Source organism: Scyliorhinus canicula, chromosome 2 (genome assembly GCF_902713615.1).
Source record: "Scyliorhinus canicula chromosome 2, sScyCan1.1, whole genome shotgun sequence".
In the NCBI taxonomy this organism is placed as follows: domain Eukaryota; kingdom Metazoa; phylum Chordata; class Chondrichthyes; order Carcharhiniformes; family Scyliorhinidae; genus Scyliorhinus; species Scyliorhinus canicula.
The window spans coordinates 283,267,409-283,287,303 of NC_052147.1; the positions used below are offsets into that span (position 1 = coordinate 283,267,409).

At 50.4% G+C, this 19,895-nt stretch overlaps 1 protein-coding gene across 3 annotated transcripts in view; it reads left to right on the forward strand.

The window, feature by feature from the left end:
- Positions 1 to 15,290: 15,290 nt before the first annotated feature.
- The window catches only part of LOC119962206 (mitochondrial chaperone BCS1), a 33,575-nt gene continuing 28,970 nt past the window's right edge, over positions 15,291 to 19,895 (forward strand). For 2 of the 3 annotated variants that reach the window (XM_038790170.1, XM_038790172.1), the window contains exons 1-2: positions 15,327 to 15,430; positions 18,118 to 18,486. In XM_038790170.1, the coding sequence (XP_038646098.1) occupies positions 18,167 to 18,486 (320 nt within the window). In that variant the 5' untranslated portion in view covers positions 15,327 to 15,430; positions 18,118 to 18,166. Of the gene's footprint in view, positions 15,431 to 18,117; positions 18,487 to 19,895 lie in introns of all 3 variants that reach the window. The other variant, XM_038790171.1, reaches the window with a different exon arrangement.

The window sequence follows — 19,895 nt, forward strand, 5'->3', positions numbered from 1 at the left end:
CTGTTGAGAGAACTCTCCCTGATTCCGGCTCCGCTCAGTAAAACACCTCCCCACCCCCCTTCTCAATTCCTTGCCCAAGTATCAGCAATTCTGCTCCGGTTAGCCCAGAGAGTGAATGTCTGCAATACGCCACAATTGGGCTCTTGCTAGGAGTCGCTAGATAGCGGGCAGCACAAGTGGGTAGCACTGTGGCTTCACAGCGCCAGGGTCCCAGATTCAATTCCCGGCTTGGGTCACTCTACGGAGTCTGCACGTTCTCCCCGTGTCTGTGTGGGTTTCCTCCGGGTGCTCCGGTTTCCTCCCACAGTCCAAAGACGTGCAGCATGGTGGATTGGCCATGCTAAATTGCCCCTTAGTGTCCAAAAAAGGTTATGTGGGGTTACTGGGTTACGGCGATTGGGTGGGCTTAAGTAGGGTGCTTTTTCCAAGGGCCGGTGCAGACTCGATGGGCCAAATGGCCTCTTCCTGCACTGTAAATTCTATGATTGCGAACAGGAACCCTGGCTGCAGCTGTTTGCTAATGTTGTGGACTTTGCGGCTGTTGTCAGTGCTGTCCACGAAGCCGGGGGGGGGGGGGGGGGGGGCAGCTTGGTTGGCGAAAGAATATAACTTGCATTTATCCCTGTCACTTCTCACGGGTAATTAGGAATGGGCAACCGGGTTGACCTTGGCAGCATGTTAAAAAGAGCTTTGCAACACATTTATTTGGCACCTTCTGCACAATAAAAGCACTTTGGCCAGCCCAGCACCCAGCATTTGTTGTCCATCCCCGAGTAGCTTGCTAGGTCACTGGGGAAATGGCAACGCGATACAGTCAGGAAGGAGCTCCCCTGGGAGACCTGAACAATGACTCTGGACCACATGAAGTCTCATGGCACCAGGTGAAACATGGGCAAGGAAACCTCCTTTCGATTCCCACAAATTCTTCCCCCCCCCCCCCCACACAGCTGATGAATCAATAATTGAACACTACTTGGAGGGAAACACTACTTGGAGTGTGACAATGGCACAGAATATACTCTGGGTGGCAGACTTCAATGTTCATCACCAAGAGTGGCTTGGTAATACCGCTGCAGACCGAGCTGGCGGATCCTAAAGGACATGGCTCCCAGAGTGGGACTGCAGCAGTTGGTGAGGGAGCCAACAAGAGGGAGACAGTCCCATCTTCATACTGAGGAAACCATTGTGTTGCGTGGGACCACCACCCCGCGCTAAATGGGATACACTTCGAACAGATCTAGCAGCTCTAGACTGCGCATCCATGAAAATGAAATGTAAATCGCTTATTGTCACGAGTAGGCTTCAATGAAGTTACTGTGAAAAGCCCCTAGTCGCCACATTCCGGCGTCTGTCCAGGGAGGCTGGTACGGGAATCGAACCGTGCTGCTGGCCTGCTTTAAAAGCCAGCGATTTAGCTCGGTGAGCTAAACCAGCCCCTTTAGGCGCTGTGGACCATCAGCAGCAGCAGAATTGTACTCGGCCGCAATGCTTTTTTAAAATATTGATTAAAATTTTCATTATACGCAAACGACAACAAGCAGCCCCCTAAACACCATGGAAAAAAAACACGAACAAAATACAGAGGCAAATCTGCTCGGACAGGGAGCCTCTGACCCCAGCCCGACTTAGGAGTGAGGCGATCCAGCGGTGTCCCACCCTGCGCCACCTCCGGGCCCACCCAGGATGGCCGCCACATCCCCCATCAAACCAGTCCAAAAACAAAGGAGCCGTCAGCAGTCCACCCCTCTCACCCTTCAATGAAGTTACTGTGAAAAACCCCTAGTCGCCACATTCCGGCGCCTGTTCGGGGAATTGAACCGTGCTGCTGGCCTGCCTTAAGCCAGCGATTTAGCCCAGTGTGCTAAACCAGTCCCTGGTTTTACTGTTTTAAACAAATCCAAAATGTCATGGCCCTCCCATCTCCAGTTTCAATGGTCCTTCGCCCACCTCAGGACCTGCTTATCCAGGTATCGATGAACTTGACTATGATCTCCCGTGGTGGCTCCCCAGATCTGGACTTCTGCCTCAGCGACCGATGGGCCCACCAACTTTCCGAACATCTTGGACATATAGTCCACGGAGTTAGTGCCCTCCAGACCCTCTGGCAGCCCAACCATTCCAAGGTTTACCATCTGGAGCGATTCTCCAGATTATCAACCTTGGCCTTTAGTGATTTACGCTCTTCGGCCAACAACGCCATCTCTACCTCCAGGGAGATAACCGATCACTGATCAGAGAACATCTTCTGTACTGTCACCCCTTGTATCTTGATCTGCCAGCCCGAATTAGGGCCTGCCGCTGTTTCTTAGATTAGTCGGTCAAGCAGCTAATCAACTTCCCTGTCCTCCATTGAGGGGCCGGTGACTCAGTGGAATTCGCCACCATGTTCTCCTCTGCTGAGGCTCGAGAAACCTTTGAGTCTGATGACAATCCCATGCCCGACTTCTGCCTTGGACGATACTTCTAGACATTTCTCGAATGAGGGGATCCAGAAAACTACACCTATTTCCTCCAAAAGAATCGCTCATAAACCAGACAGAAAGGGCCAAAAACATGTACCTTGGCAGGAACCACCGAGTGCCCAACTACTCACCACATAGCTGCCAACAGAAGTCCCTCAGCCACAATGTTCAACCTCATGGGCCGGCATATCCCCCACTCTACCATTGCCACCAAGCCAGGGAGGGTATCAACCCTGGTGCAATGAAGAGGGCAGGCCGGGAGCAACTCATTCACCCGACAGCCCCCACCCTCATCCCAACAAGCTGGGAGAACCTCAAACCTGTTGAACGATTGCAGAGGCTGACACTCCTGCTCCAGTGCCTGCTTTAGCGGCAGTCACATCCTCCTGCCCCTGACCACTTTCCAAACCGGGAGACCCTATCCTAAGGGGTGTGACTGCCTCCTGAAGTAATGTGCCCAGGTAACTCTTGCCCTCCCTGACGTGTCGGCAGCTCAGCCTCCAGCTCACTGACTCTGAGCCAAATGCTGCAGTCTTGACCCAGCACCTGTCCTGCCATACTTAATTATTTTATTCAATTATTTGTTGTCTTTTAGGTATGGGGGCAGCATGGTAGCACAGTGGTTAGCACTGTTGCTTCACAGCGCCAGGGACCCGGATTTGATTCTCGGCTTGGGTTCTGTCTGTACGGAGTCTGCAAGTTCTCCCCGTGTCTTTGTGGGTTTCTTCCGGGTGCTCCGGTTCCCTCCCACAAGTCCCGAAAGACGTGCTGTTAGGTGAATTGGACATTCTGAATTCTCCCTCTGTGTACCCCAACAGGCGACTAGGGGCTTTTCAGAGTAACTTCATTGAAATGAAATGAAAATCACTTATAGTCACAAGTTGGCTTCAATGAAGTTACTGTGAAAAGCCCCTAGTCGCCACATTCCGGTGTCTGTTTGGTAAGGCTGGTACGGGATTTGAACCGTGCTGCTGGCCTGCCTTGGTTTCTTTCAAAGCCAGCCATTTAGCCCTGTGCTAAACCCGCTCCAGGTGTGCTAAACATCCCAGTGTTAATGTAAGCCTACTTGTGACAATAATAAAGATTATTATTCAGTGTCAATCTTATCCAGTACTATTTTAAACCTTTGGACAATAGACCTTGACAACCTACTGGCTAAACACCAAGATACCAACCAACAACACACCATCTACCCCGTAAAACATCAGAAACAAATTCCTACAAGGTGAAAATGAAAGGAGCTCCTCTCTCCCCACCTCGCCAAACTCCCTCTTCTCACCAAACCTCCAGACACTGTTTGGAGTCATGCCATCTCCCCATTAATTAATTGGGAGGGGTTGCTGTTGCAATGTAGTCTGCGTGGCAGCCCATTTGAACCCCCCCTTCATTACCGTGCTGTCGTCCCAAAGCACCTGAAGAGCAATTACCAAATAAAGTTTGGCACCAAACCTCATAGACGGCCGTGGGACTGGGTGATTAAAAGCTCGGTAAGAGAGATTGGTTTTAACAAGCCAGGATTAGAGAGGGGGATCCCCGAGCTTACAGCATAGTCTCGGCTGCTGGAGGCTTGGCTGCCGACAGTGGAGTGATTTCGAATCGGGGTCACACAGGAGGCCAGGTCTGGTGGAGCACCGAGATTGCAGAAGAGTGTTGGGCTGGAGAAGGTTAAGCCATGTGGAGTTGACGCCATGAAAGGATTTGAAATGAAGAGTGAGAATATTAAAATCAAAGGATCCCTCGGACAGTGAACACTGGAGGAATGGTGCCAGTTAGGATAGAGCAGCACAGGTGGGGCAGTGCTGCCTCACGGCGCTGAGGATACAGGTTTGATCCTGGTCCCCGGGTCACTGTCCGTGTGGCATTTGCACATTCTCCCCGTGTCTGCATGGGTCACACCCCCACAACCCAGAGATGTGCATGTTATGGGCCAGGGCTTAGAAACTCCAAAGTATATTATCAACTTCACCTGACCTATAACTTTTTGTTGAATTTGGCCAGGATGAGTACAGGACTGGTTTAGCTCAGTGGGCTAGACAGCTGGTTTGTGATGCAGAACAAGGCCAGCAGCGCGGGTTCAATTCCCGTACCGGCTGAGAATTCTGAATTCTCCCTCTGTGTACCCGAACAGTGGCGACGAGGGGCTTTTCACAGTAACTGCATTGCAGTGTTAATGTAAGCCTACTTGTGAGAATAAAGATGATAATATTATTATTATTTACATTTACTTCAAGTGTGATACATCAGCTTTCCCAGACACTTCAATCAAAACAAACTTTATTCTAAGAACTTAGTTAACATTTATATAAACACACAGCAAGAATTTTTAGCAATTACAAACATAAAAACACCAGCCAGCCACAGTAATCTATGTATAACACTTCATGAATCCCCCTTAACTGTTCCAATTCAAAAACAAAATCCACTAAACCAAAAAAAAACTTTTTTCAAGGGCATGGCCCAGCACTCTGCATTCTCACCTGAATGAGACTGGCTTTCCCTGAATATCTCTTTTAAGTTACCAAAGCAGGTATCCACAACCTGTTTATTTCTGGGACAGTTTTTAAAATGAAACTAGAGAGAGACAGGCCAAAATACTTCTTTATCCTTGTCTGAGTCTGCAGCAGTCATCTGGAAGCAAAACCAAAAACATCACACAGCCACAGCCCAGCTCCACCCACACAATGACACCACTGAAGCCATGTGATAAGACAAAAAACTTTTTAAAAAATAAATTAAGAATACACAATTCATTTTTTCCAATTAAGGGGCAATTTACCCACGCAAACACGGGGAGAATGTGCAAACTCCACACGGACAGTGACTGAAGGAAATCAGCTATTTCTGAAAGATAAACGGCCATTTTAATGTAAATATTAAAGCCCAGGCTTTAATACCCATTTAAAAATAAGGATTTCAGTATTCATAACGTTAGGTCATGACAAAACACGTAACTTAAACAGAGGTACAAAGCTTGACACATTTGCAAACTAGTTGAAGATAACAGCAACATTTCTACTGACAATATGAACTGACTATTGTTCTAATGAACAGATTTCATATTAAGAAATAAGCTGTACCAGTAATCAGATCAAGGTCGAAATAAGCACCATAGCAAATATGAAGCCACCATTGTTCAGAATATGGATAAAATGAGAGTCAACAGAAAACCAGTAAGAACCAGACTCAATTACAGCACAAAATCACATTCCATAGCACACACAAACATTCAAACATTAAATATTTAAAACTGATGTTACACATTGAGAATTGACAGTCAACCATCCAATCAAATGTATTTGAAACTCATCCAAACCAATTAGGACGACATAGAGGTATGGACAGATGGCCTTCGACTGATAACATTTCCCTTAAACATGAGGGTCCGCACAGCCATTTTCTATCCAGGATCACTCTATACTTTGATCTAACTACTTGCTATCCTTATTTTCGCATTTTCACTTTTCCACTCTAATTCTTGAAGTTTGCGCAAGCTGTTTTGCTTTAAGCAAGAAACCATTCCTGTATTATTTTTGAAAATTAAAATTGTTTTATAAATGACTTCTCTTTAAGTCTTTTGCTGGCAAGGCTTTATTGAGAATAGATTTAAGTTTCTCTCAATTGTAATCAGTGGAGCCGATAAAAGATTCTTACTTGCATCCGAGAAGTGTAACTCAAATTTCTACTGAGTTTTAAAGTGTAAGCGGGACTGCACTTGAACCGCGTGGTAGATCACTACAGTGACCCAAAGCCGGGATCGAACCTGGGACCTCGACACTGTGAGGCAGCAATGCTAACCACTGCGCCACCGTGCTGCCCCAAAAACCTTTCTTAAATGGACACTCACGTGACATGCAGGGTAGGTGGAATGACCACGCTAAATTGCCCCTTCATTGGAAAATAAAAGGATTGGGTACTCTAAATAAATAAGAAGATGGGAAGTTAGGCCGGAGAGCGTTGGAATGATCGAATCTAGAGGTGGCAAACGCTTCATCAGTAGTTGAGCCGAGGCAAGGGCAGAAAGTGCTGGGCGTAGATGATCTTGGTGATAAAGTGAAAGTTCATCTCAGGGTCATGCAGTTTGTGACCTGGGGGCTTCTGCCTCGTTCAGCGTCAGACAGGGGTCAGGGTGAGGTGTGGAGTGGCTAAGAAGTGGAGTTTGCACTAGCTTGCTCAGAACCGAGCTCCATCCAATGAAGTGCTGGTGCCAGAGAAGGAGGGAACAACCCAACCCTGGGGCAGCACGGTAGCATAGTGGCTTCACAGCGCCAGGGTCCCAGGTTCGATTCCCCACTGGGTCACTGTCTGTGCGGAGTCTGCACGTTCTCCCCACGTGACAGGGGGATGGGAACCAATGCTGGAAGTTGGAAGGTAGTAAAACAGGGTCAGAAACAAAAGGAAGTAAGGGGAAAAGTGCAAGGCAGAGAAGACATAGTCAGAAATCCATAAGGGCGACAGTACAAGGTACAGTGACTGAGGGGAGCACAGTGAATAGGCCCAGTAATAACAAAAGGAATAAAACTGGAGATGTTAAGATTCAAAACAGAGGTAAAAAAACCAACATAAGTGTACTTTACCTGAATGCTCGTAGTATTCGGAATAAAGTAAATGAGTTGGTGGCACAAATCATCGTAAATGACTATGATTTAGTGGCCATTACTGAAACATGGTTAAAGGATGGTCACGACTGGGAGTTAAATATCCGAGGGTATCAAACTATTCGGAAGGACAGAGTGGATGGTAAGGGAGGTAGTGTTGCTCTGTTATTTAAGGATGACATCCGGGCAATAGTAAGGGATGACATCGGTGCTATGGAGGATAAGGTTGAATCCATTTGGGTGGAAATCAGGAATAGTAAGGCGAAAAAGTCACTGATAGGAGTAGTCTATCGGCCACCAAATAGTAACGAGATGGTGGGGCAGGCAATAAACAAAGAAATAACTGATGCATGTAGAAATGGTACAGCAGTTATCATGGGGGATTTTAATCTACATGTCGATTGGTTTAACCAGGTCAGTCAAGGCAACCGTGAGGAGGAGTTTATAGAATGTATCCGCGATAGTTTCCTAGAACAGTATGTAATGGAACCTACGAGGGAACAAGCGGTCCTAGATCTTGTCCTGTGTAATGAGACAGGATTGATTCATGATCTCATAGTTAGGGATCCTCTCGGAAGGAGCGATCACAATATGATGGAATTTAAAATACAGATGGAGGGTGAGAAAGTAAAATCAAATACTAGTGTTTTGTGTTTAAATAAAGGAGATTACAAGGGGATGAGAGAAGAACTAGCTAAGGTAGACTGGGAGCTAAGACTTTATGGTGGAACAGTTGAGGAACAGTGGAGAACCTTCCAAGCGATTTTTCACAGTGCTCAGCAAAGGTTTATACCAACAAAAAGGAAGGACGGAAGAAAGAGGGAAAATCGACCGTGGATATCTAAGGAAATAAGGGAGAGTATCAAATTGAAGGAAAAAGCATATAAAGTGGCAAAGACTGCTGGGAGATTAGAGGACTGGGAAATCTTTAGGGGGCAACAGAAAGCTACTAAAAAAGCTATAAAGAAGAGTAAGATAGAGTATGAGAGTAAACTTGCTCAGAATATAAAAACAGACAGTAAAAGTTTTTACAAATATATAAGACAAAAAAAAGTGGCTAAGGTAAATATTGGTCCTTTAGAGGATGAGAAGGGAGTTTTAATAATGGGAAATGAGGAAATGGCTGAGGAACTGAACAGGTTTTTTGGGTCGGTCTTCACAGTGGAAGACACAAATAACATGCCAGCGACTGATAGAAATGAGGCTATGACAGGTGAGGACCTTGAGAGGATTGTTATCACTAAGGAGGGAGTGATGGGCAAGCTAATGGGGCTAAAGGTAGACAAGTCTCCTGGCCCTGATGGAATGCATCCCAGAGTGCTAAAAGAGATGGCTAGGGAAATTGCAGATGCACTAGTGATAATTTACCGAAATTCACTAGACTCTGGGGTGGTCCCGGTGGATTGGAAATTAGCAAACGTGACGCCACTGTTTAAAAAAGGAGGTAGGCAGAAAGCAGGAAATTATAGGCCAGTGAGTTTAACTTCGGTAATAGGGAAGATGCTGGAATCTATCATCAAGGAAGAAATTGCGAGGCATCTGGATAGAAATTGTCCCATTGGGCAGACGCAGCATGGGTTCGTTAAAGGCAGGTCATGCCTAACTAATTTAGTGGAATTTTTTGAGGACATTACCAGTGCAGTAGATAACGGGGAGCCGATGGATGTGGTATATCTGGATTTCCAGAAAGCCTTTGACAAGGTGCCACACAAAAGGTTGCTGCATAAGATAAAGATGCATGGCATTAAGGGTAAAGTAGTAGCATGGATAGAGGATTGGTTAATTAATAGAAAGCAAAGAGTTGGGATAAATGGGTGTTTCTCTGGTTGGCAATCAGTAGCTAGTGGTGTCCCTCAGGGATCCGTGTTGGGCCCACAATTGTTCACAATTTACATTGATGATTTGGAGTTGGGGACCAAGGGCAATGTGTCCAAGTTTGCAGATGACACTAAGATGAGTGGTAAAGCGAAAAGTGCAGAGGATACTGGAAGTCTGCAGAGGGATTTGGATAGGTTAAGTGAATGGGCTTGGGTCTGGCAGATGGAATACAATGTTGACAAATGTGAGGTTATCCATCTTGGTAGGAATAACAGCAAACGGGATTATTATTTAAACGATAAAATATTAAAGCATGCCGCTGTTCAGAGAGACTTGGGTGTGCTAGTGCATGAGTCACAGAAGGTTGGTTTACAAGTGCAACAGGTGATTAAGAAGGCAAATGGAATTTTGTCCTTCATTGCTAGAGGGATGGAGTTTAAGACTAGGGAGGTTATGTTGCAATTGTATAAGGTGTTAGTGCGGCCACACCTGGAGTATTGTGTTCAGTTTTGGTCTCCTTACTTGAGAAAGGACGTACTGGCGCTGTAGGGTGTGCAGAGGAGATTCACTAGGTTAATCCCAGAGCTGAAGGGGTTGGATTATGAGGAGAGGTTGAGTAGACTGGGACTGTACTCGTTGGAATTTAGAAGGATGAGGGGGGATCTTATAGAAACATTTAAAATTATGAAGGGAATAGATAGGATAGATGCGGGCAGGTTGTTTCCACTGGCGGGTGAAAGCAGAACTAGGGGGCATAGCCTCAAAATAAGGGGAAGTAGATTTAGGACTGAGTTTAAGAGGAACTTCTTCACCCAAAGGGTTGTGAACCTATGGAATTCCTTGCCCAGTGAAGCAGTTGAGGCTCCTTCATTACATGTTTTTAAGGTAAAGATAGATAGTTTTTTGACGAATAAAGGGATTAAGGGTTATGGTGTTCGGGCCGGAAAGTGGAGCTGAGTCCACAAAAGATCAGCCATGATCTAATTGAATGGCGGAGCAGGCTCGAGGGGCCAGATGGCCTACTCCTGCTCCTAGTTCTTATGTCTGCGTGGGTTTCCTCCGGGCACTCCGGTTTCCTCCCACAGTCCAAAGACTGGCAGGTTAGGTGGATTGGCCATAATAAATTGCCCTTAGTGACCAAAAAAGGTTAGGAGGGGTTATTGGCTTAACGTGGGTCGGTGCAGACTTGATGGGTCGAATGGCCTCCTTCTGCACTGTATGTTCTATGTTCTACGAATTGCAGTGTTGACACCAACTCAGGAGAGGAAACCACCAGAGACCACATTCCCAGGCCTAAATGAGTTGGATCAAACTAGGATCAAGCAGGTAATAATTGTATATTTGGCTGTTCAGAACCATTTCCTCTGGTGCGATGTCATGGGAGTGGCCCTTTAAGAAATATTTTTGTCTTATCACATGGCTTCAGTGATGTCATTATGTGGGTGGAGCTGGGCTGTGGCACTGGGTTTTAATTTCGCTTTGAGTTTGGACTGGTTTGAACTGCACAGGTTGAAAGAAGTGTTTCTCTATCTTCATTTTAAAAGCTGTTTCCAGATTACTTGGTAACTTGAGAGATAATTGCTTTCTGGAAGGAATTCAAACCGGCTGTTTGAAAAGGGGAACAGAGTACCAATAATAAGTCTTATACCTGTAGATAGGAGGTATACGGAGGCCCCGGAGGAGGGATTGCTGGGGGAGCGGCGTAGCCTGCAGGCCAAGTTTGATTTATTGACCACCAGAAAGGCGGAGACACAGTGGAGGAAGGCGCAGGGAGCGGTCTACGAGTATGGAGAGAAGGCGAGTAGGATGCTGGCGCATCAGCTTCGCAAGCGGGACGCGGTTAGGGAGATTGGTGGAGTGAAGGATAGGGGTGGGAATGTGGTGCGGCAGGGGGCAGAGGTCAATGAGGTCTTTAGGGACTTCTACAGGGAACTGTACCAGTCGGAGCCGCCGGTGGTGGGAGGGGGAATGGAGAGCTTTTTGGACAGGCTGCGATTTCCAAGGGTGCAGGAGGAGCAGCTGGAGAGACTGGGGGCGCCGATCGAGTTGGAGGAGCTGGTCAGAGGGATTGGCCACATGCAGTCGGGGAAGGCGCCGGGACCGGATGGGTTCCCGGTTGAATTTTATAAAAAATACGCAGACCTGTTGGGCCCCCTGTTGGTTAGGACCTTTAACGAGGCATGGGAGGGGGGAGTTTTGCCCCCGACGATGTCTCGGGCACTGATTTCCCTGATCCTGAAGCGTGATAAGGACCCCTTGCAGTGCGGATCAAACAGGCCAATTTCACTGCTGAATGTGGATGCCAAGTTGCTGGCGAAGATCTTGGCCACTAGAATAGAGGACTGTGTGCCGGGGGTGATACATGAAGATCAGACGGGTTTTGTGAAGGGGAGGCAGCTGAACACTAACGTGCGAAGGCTGCTAAATGTGATAATGATGCCGGCAGCAGAAGGAGAGGCGGAGATTGTGGTGGCATTGGATGCGGAGAAGGCCTTTGACAGGGTTGAGTGGGGGTACTTGTGGGAGGTGTTGGAGAGGTTTGGGGTGGGGTTTATTAAATGGGCAAGGTTGCTGTACGAGGCCCCGATGGCGAGTGTAGCGACAAATGGGAGGAGGTCCGAGTACTTCAGGCTCCACCGTGGGACGAGGCAGGGGTGCCCCCTGTCCCCCTTGCTTTTTGTATTGGCAATTGAGCCTCTTGCCATGGCTCTCAGGGAGTCGGGGAGGTGGAGGGGTTTAGTGCGAGGTGGGGAGGAGCACCGAGTATCGCTGTATGCGAACGACTTGCCGCTGTATGTAGCAGACCCGGTGGGGGGAATGCCGGAGATGATGGAGATTCTTGCTGAGTTTGGGAGTTTCTCGGGCTATAAATTGGTGGAGCAGATGGAGGAGGAATTTAAAAGGTGGGACATGCTGCCGTTGTCGTTGGCGGGTAGAGTACAGTCCGTTAAAATGACGGTGCACCCGAGGTTTTTGTTTTTGTTTCAGTGCCTCCCTATTTTCATTCCGAGGGCCTTTTTTAGGAGGGTGAACAGTAGCATTCTGGGATTTGTTTGGGCGCACGGGACTCCGAGGGTAAGGAGGGTCTTTTTGGAGTGGGGCAGGGATAGAGGGGGGCTGGCGCTGCCCAACCTTTCTGGCTACTATTGGGCGGCTAATGTCTCGATGGTACGTAAGTGGGTAATGGATAGGGAGGGGGCAGCATGGAAACGGATGGAGATGGTGTCCTGTGGAGGCACGAGCCTGAAGGCACTGGTAACGGCGCCGTTGCCGCTCCCTCCAACGAGGTACACTACGAGCCCGGTGGTGGCGGCTACCCTCAAAATTTGGGGGCAGTGGAGGCGACACAGGGGGGAAGTGGGGGGCTCAGTGGAGGCCCCGCTGCGGGGAAACCACCGGTTTGTCCCAGGGAACATGGATGGCAGGTTCCTGGGGTGGCACAGGGCGGGCATTAGGAAGTTGGGAGACCTGTTCATTGACGGGAGGTTTGCGAGCCTGGGTGAACTGGAGGAGAAGTTTGAGCTCGCCCCGGGGAATATGTTCAGATACCTTCAGGTCAAGGCGTTTGCTAGGCGGCAGGTGGAGGGGTTCCCTTCGCTGCCCCCGCGGGGGGTAAGGGATAGGGTGCTTTCGGGGGTGTGGGTCGGGGATGGGAAGGTGTCTGACATCTACCAGGTGATGCAGGAGGTGGGGGAGGCGTCGGTAGAGGAGCTGAAGGCTAAGTGGGAGGTGGAGCTAGGGGAGCAGATTGAGGAGGGGACATGGGCGGACGCCCTGGAGAGGGTGAACTCCTCCTCTTCATGTGCGAGGCTTAGCCTCATCCAGCTCAAGGTGCTGCACCGGGCCCACATGTCCGGGTCTAGGATGAGTAGGTTCTTTGGGGGCGATGACAGGTGTGTCAGGTGTTCAGGGAGTCCAGCGAACCATGCCCATATGTTCTGGGCATGCCCGGCACTGGAGGAGTTCTGGAAGGGGGTGGCGAGGACGGTGTCGAGGGTGGTAGGATCCAGGGTCAAGCCAGGCTGGGGACTCGCGATTTTTGGGGTTCGGGTGGAGCCGGGAGTGCTGGAGGCGAAAGAGGCCGATGTTTTGGCCTTTGAGTCCCTAGTAGCCCGGCGGAGGATCTTTTTGCAATGGAAAGATGCGAGACCTCCAAGCGTGGAGACCTGGATTAATGACATGGTGGGATTCATTCAGCTGGAGAGGGTCAAATTCGCCCTGAGGGGGTCGGTACAAGGGTTCTTTAGGAGGTGGCAGCCTTTCCTCGACTTTCTGGCTCAACGATAAGGAACTAGGTCAGCAGCAGCAGCAACCCGGGGGGGGGGGGAGGGGGGGAAAGGGGGGGGGGGGTCTTAGGGGGATAGTGTTTAAGTTAATTTGCTTATTGTTAATTTATTTTGTTGTTTATTGGGTTTGGGGGGGCTGGGGGGGGGGGGTTTGTTATATGCGTTGTTATGGGTGCCGGGGGGTGTTTATTATTGTTATTGTTATTATTGTTCTATTGATATATATTTTTCAAAAAATTCCAATAAAAATTATTTTAAAAAAAAAACAAGTCTTATACCAGTTAGAATGCCATGTGCTGGGCCACACCTTTAAAAAGATTTCTGGTTTTCTTGCATTTTGTTATTGAATTGGAACAGTTAAGGGGAATTCATTAAGGGTTATACACAGATTACTGTAGATGTGTGGGGTCTTTATGTTTGTAGTTGATAAAAATTCTTACTGTGTGTGTTTATACAAATATTAACTAGATTTGTAGGATAAAGCTTGTTATTTGATTAAAAGTGCTTAAGAGCTCTGTTGAATAACATCTGAAAGACAGGCTCTTGTGCTCATCATAACCAAAACCAATAAACAGGTAGAGGTCAGGTGAACTCCCGTACCAGCCTCCCCGAACAGGCGCCGGAATGTGGCGACTAGGGGCTTTTCACAGTAACTTCATTTGAAGCCAACTTGTGACAATAAGCGATTTCCATTTCATTTCATATACTTTGGTGTTTTCTAAACGCTGGTCCATAACAGCGGGGGTGGGCGGGGCATTCCACAATAAGGGTGGAATAACCTTACAATTAGAGTAAGTCCATTCAGGAGTGACATCAGGGACCACTATCTCCGAAAAAGGGGAGTGAAAATCTGGAACTTTGAATGGAGCCCAGATGATCCATTGAACCTGCCCTGTCTTGCTAGGTCACACTGTAACCCAGGCTGAATGGAGGCAACCTCCTTTCTACACTTCCCTCGAGGAAACTCCATATCAATCCGCCATGATTTTCTACGTGTCTCAATCCAGACAACTTCCATTCCCGGAGCACCATGAATTTGCTGTTCTCCAGGTAAAAAAAGATTGTGTGACATCTGACAGATTTTAAAAGTTCACATCGTGAATTGAGCACGATAAATCTACGCTGACACTCGCCAGTGCGGTAATGAGGGAACGTATACGTGAGGCCCTATCTGCCCTAATAGGGGGGGGTTACAAAATATCCCAGTCACTATTTTGGAAGAAAAGGGGGACGTTCTCCCCCCTGTCCATTCCAAGATATTTTCCATCGACCGGCATCACAAAAGCCAAATAAGATCCAGTCATCATCACATTGCTGTGTGTGGGAGCTTGCTGTGCACAGATTGGCTGCTCCACTGACTGCATTGAGCAACAATGAACTGGTTGGTGAGGAAGGGCTTTGGGGACGTGCTGAGATTTTTTTTACATAGAATTTACAGTGCAGAAGGAGGCCATTCGGCCCATCGAGTCTGCACCGGCTCCTGGAAAGAGCACCCTACCCAAGGTTAACACCTCCACCCTATCCCCATAACCCAGTAACCCCACCCAACACAAAGGGCAATTTTGGACACTAAGGGCAATTTATCATGGCCAATCCACCTAACCTGTACATCTAAACCCACGCACACACGGGGAGGATGTGCAGACTCCACGCAGACAGTGACCCAAGCCGGAATCGAACCTGGGACCCTGGAGCTGTGAAGCGATTGTGCTATCCACAATGCTACCGTGCTGCCTCCTCCACTCCCTCACCTGTGATAGTGAGGGAGTGGACAGAGGTGGAGAGGGGTGGGGGAGTGGACAAGGGTGGAGGGATTAAAGGAGTGGACAGGGGTGGGGGGAGTGGACAGGGGGTGAGGGAGTGGAGGGGGTGAGGGAGTGGAGGGGGTGAGGGGGGTGAGGGAGTGGAGGGGGTGACAGGTGAGGGAGTGGAGGGGGTGACAGGTGAGGGAGTGGAGGGGGTGACAGGTGAGGGAGTGGAGGGGGTGACAGGTGAGGGAGTGGAGGGGGTGGCAGGTGAGGGAGTGGAGGGGGTGACAGGTGAGTGGGTGCCTGAGGGGGTGGACAGAGGGGGGGGGGGGGGGGGGAGAGTCTGTCTCTGTCTCTCTCTCTCCCAGTCTGGCTCTGAAGGGTCTGCGTTTTGGGGGCGGAACCGACCGCAGGACCGCGAGCGGCGGCCGGAGGAGCAGAGCCGGCGGACCGGAAGTACAGGAGGGATCAGAAGTGAGTGTGGAAACCGGACAGCGTGCAAATGGCGCGAGTGTGTAAATGTGAGTGTGTAAACGCTGCTCATTGACCGGAGGAAGAGTCCCATTGGAAGTGTTTCACCCGCTAATCAGCCCCCGGCTACCCCCCCCCCCGACAACAACAACTTACATTCATGTAGCACCTCAGCCAGGCTGCCTCACATCAATGGATCCCCAATAAACCCTGTCCCACAGGGGGAGGCATTTGGGGCGAATGATTGAGAGGGTGGGGGTGTAGGGGGGGGGGTGTAGGGAGAGGGGGTAGGGGGGGGGGGGGTGTAGGGAGAGGGGGTAGGGAGGGGGGGGGTGTAGGGAGAGGGGGTAGGGAGGGGGGGGTGTAGGGAGAGGGGGTAGGGAGGGGGGGGGTGTAGGGAGAGGGGGTAGGGAGGGGGGGTAGGGAGAGAGGGGAGGGGGGGTAGGGAGAGAGGGGAGGGGGGTGGCAGGTTGGGTGAGGGAGGGGAGTTTGCGGCAGGGACTGGGCGGCTGTGTTTCAGGCTGGGGTCGCTTCACAGGGTAGTGACGGCTGACTCGAGGGTTTCAGTAACAGATGAAGTCGGGGGGGGGGGGCACAGTGAAGCAATGTGAGGGCCTTCGTGCACGTTAGCAGAATCATAATTATCATTGTCACAAGTAGGCTTACATTAACCCTGCAATGAAGTTACTGGGAAAATCCCCTAGTCGACACATTCCGGCGTCTGTTCGGGTACACAGGGAGAATTCAGAATATCCAAATTACCTAACAGCACGTCTTTCAGGACTTGTGGGAGGAAACCGGAGCACCCGGAGGAAACCCACGCAGATTCGGGGAGAAAATGCAGACTCTGCACAGACAGTGACCCAAGCTGGGAATCGAACCTGGGACCTTGGCGCTGTGAAGCAACAGTGCTAACCATTGTGTTACCCTCATGGGTGGGGTGGGGTGGGTGGGGTGGGGGGGGGGGGGGGGGCATAGATTTTAACTAAATTGGGGGAAAGATTAGAAGGGATTCAAGGGGTAAATTAATTGAATCTGCACTGGAGATGCTGTAACCCATACGGCTATGGACCAAAAGGTGGAAGGTGAGGCGAGACTGATTGTGAAGTTGGAGGACACCATAAGGTCCAGAGGTTGGACATTTTCCCAGCTGAGTTAGTATGTGGAACCAATGGCCAGTCACAGCTCAGCGGTAGATTTAAGCCCCTCGCAAAGCAACAGCGAGGGAATGGCTGTGAGCTGATGAAAATTATGTTAAGATATAAACAACAGAACAGCAGATCAGAGATAGTTGCTGGGTCTAAGTATCATTTTGAGGTTCAGAAGTCCCAAGAATTTGGAGGCCATGTATGAGAGAAGATCCAAATCTTTTCCAGAGCTCAGAGTGGGCACCGTCAGGGGGGTGTCTCAGTATCTGCCCCTTCGATCCCCATGCATTCAGTGTCACAGAGTCATACAGTACAGAAGAGGCCCTGCAGCCCATCGGGTCCGCACCAAAAAACTACACTAAATCTGCACTAATCCCACTTCCCAGCACTTGGCCCAGGGCCTTGAATGTTCTGACCTTTCAAGTGCTCGTCCACGCACGTTTTAAAGGTTGTGCGGTTTTCTGCCTCTCCTACCCTCCCAGGCCGCACATTCCAGACTCTCACTGCCCTCTAGGTTTCCTCAAATACCCTCTAAACCTCCCACCCTTACTTTAAAATTATGCCCTTTCATTATTGACCCTTCAACTGAAGGGAACAGCTGCTCCCTATCCACTCTGTCTATGCCCTTCATAATCTTGTACGCCTCAATCAGGTCCCCTCGCCACCTTCTTTGTTCCAAAGAAAACAACCTAAGCCTATCCAGCTCTCATCATAGCTCAAACACTCCAGCCCAGGTAACATGCTGATGAATCGCCTCTGCACCCCCTCCGGTGCAATCACATCCTTCCTATAATGTGGTGACCAGAATTGCACACGGTGCTCCAGCTGTGGCCTAAACAAAGTTTTGTACAGTGTATCTGCCCCCCTTTTGCCATATCCTCAGTGAATCTGTCCCCTCTTTATATCCTCAGTGTATTTGCCTCTCTTTTCCTATATCATCCGTGTATCTGCCCCCACTATCTCCATATCCTCAATGTATCTGCCCTATTCTGGTTTCCACATGAGTGTACCTGTCCCCGATATGAAGTTCTTCCTTTGTATTCTGTACCCTTCCTCCATTCTCGATGCCTTGACTCACTGCGAAACACAGTGTCCATTGGTTCCTGGTGAAGAGACCATAAGACATAGGAGCAGAATTAGGCCGCTCGGCCCATCGAGTCTGCTCCGCCATTCAATCATGACTGCTATTGTCTCATCCCCATTCTCCTGCCTTATCCCCATAAACCTTGATCCCCTGATATGGTGCTTAAGTCAAAGGCTGGGGATTATTCACAGGCAGTAATCAACATGTAATTTGGGCTGGTTTAGCTCAGTGGACTAGACAGCTGGTTTATGATGCAGAACGAGGTCAGCAGCGCGGGTTCAATTCCCGTACCAGCTTAACCGAATAGGCGCTGGAATGTGGCGACTAGGGGTTTTCACAGTAACTTGTGACAATAAAAGGGTATTATTATTAATTGATGTGAGTGATCAGTAGCTGTTTCTAGTATCATACATGCACAGGGGTAATTCCTATATAATACAGACTCTTATGCTCACAGCTGGGTTACATTGTAGCTGAGTGTTTGCTGTTGTATTCTCTTGTGCAGATCTTGCCGCCTACATCATGTACCTGAGGCACTGGTGAACTGGTAAAAGATGCCGTTGTCGGACTTTATTTTGACCCTGAAGGACAACCCCTACTTTGGAGCGGGTTTTGGGCTGGTTGGGGTGGGCACAGCGCTGGCGCTTGCTCGCAAGGGGGCACAGTTTGGGATGGTCGCTTTCAGGAGGCACTGTATGATCACGCTGGAGGTGACTAGTCGAGACAAGAGCTACCACTGGCTGCTCAACTGGATCACACACCAGGCGAAACGGACACAGCACCTCAGTGTCGAGACTTCCTACTTCCAGCACGAAAGTGGCAGGATCAGTACCACCTTCTCCTTTGTTCCCAGTCCAGGAAACCACTTCATCTGGTGAGTATGGCAACAAGCACTCTTTTCACGTCTGGGATGTGGCGCTCAGTCTAGCCCGGGGATCTCTGGCTGAAAGGCCGCCATCAGTCTGAGTCCTATATGCAGTAGCTGCCAGCCATGTCAGCCGTGTTCATAAGCACTGATGCCCAAAGCAGCACAGGATGGCTAGGGTGCAAAACAGTGCTTGTTGAAGTATAGCTGTAGGCCATTTGGAACCTCCAGCCTGTTCTGCCATTGAATATGATCAAGCCTGCCTTCCCACACTTGCCTCAGATCCCATCATTCCCTCAGTTGATTTGACACACACAGACACTTCTTTGCCTTGAGGAATAGTGGGGAAGTGGTGCAAGGATTCCCGAGCTATCAGCCCATTCAGCCACGTTATCAACTTTCCCTGGGCAACAAGTCCACACGTTGGGCTTGAACCCAGAGCTTCTGATCCAGTGTTAAGGGCACCACCCCCAGCGGTACGGGCACCACCCCCAGCGGTACGGGCACCACCCCCAGCAGCACCACCCCCAGCGGTACGGGCACCACCCCCAGCGGTACGGGCACTACCCCCAACGGTACGGGCACTACCCCCAACGGTACGGGCACCACCCCAACGGTACGGGCACCACCCCCAGCAGCACCACCCCCAGCGGCACGGGCACCACCCCCAGCAGCACCAACCCCAGCGGTACGGGCAGTACCCCCAACGGTACGGGCACCACCCCAACGGTACGGGCACTACCCCCAACGGTACGGGCAGTACCCCCAGCGGTACGGGCACCACCCCCAGGGGTACGGGCACCACCCCCAGGGGTACGGGCACTACCCCCAACGGTACGGGCACTACCCCCAGCGGTACGGGCACCACCCCCAGCGGTACGGGCACCACCCCCAACGGTACGGGCACCACCCCCAGCGGTACGGGCACCACCCCCAACGGTACGGGCACCACCCCCAACGGCACCACCCCCAGCGGTACGGGCACCACCCCCAGCGGCACCACCCCCAGCGGTACGGGCAGTACCCCCAGCGGTACGGGCAGTACCCCCAACGGCACCACCCCCAGCGGTACGGGCACCACCCCCAGCGGTACGGGCACCACCCCCAGCGGTACGGGCACTACCCCCAACGGTACGGGCACTACCCCCAGGGGTACGGGCACCATCCCCAACGGTACGGGCACTACCCCCAACGGTACGGGCACCACCCCCAGGGGTACGGGCACCATCCCCAACGGTACGGGCACCACCCCCAACGGTACGGGCACCACCCCCAGCGGTACGGGCACTACCCCCAGCGGTACGGGCACCACCCCCAGCGGTACGGGCACCACCCCCAGCGGTACGGGCACTACCCCCAACGGTACGGGCACCACCCCCAGGGGTACGGGCACCATCCCCAACGGTACGGGCACCACC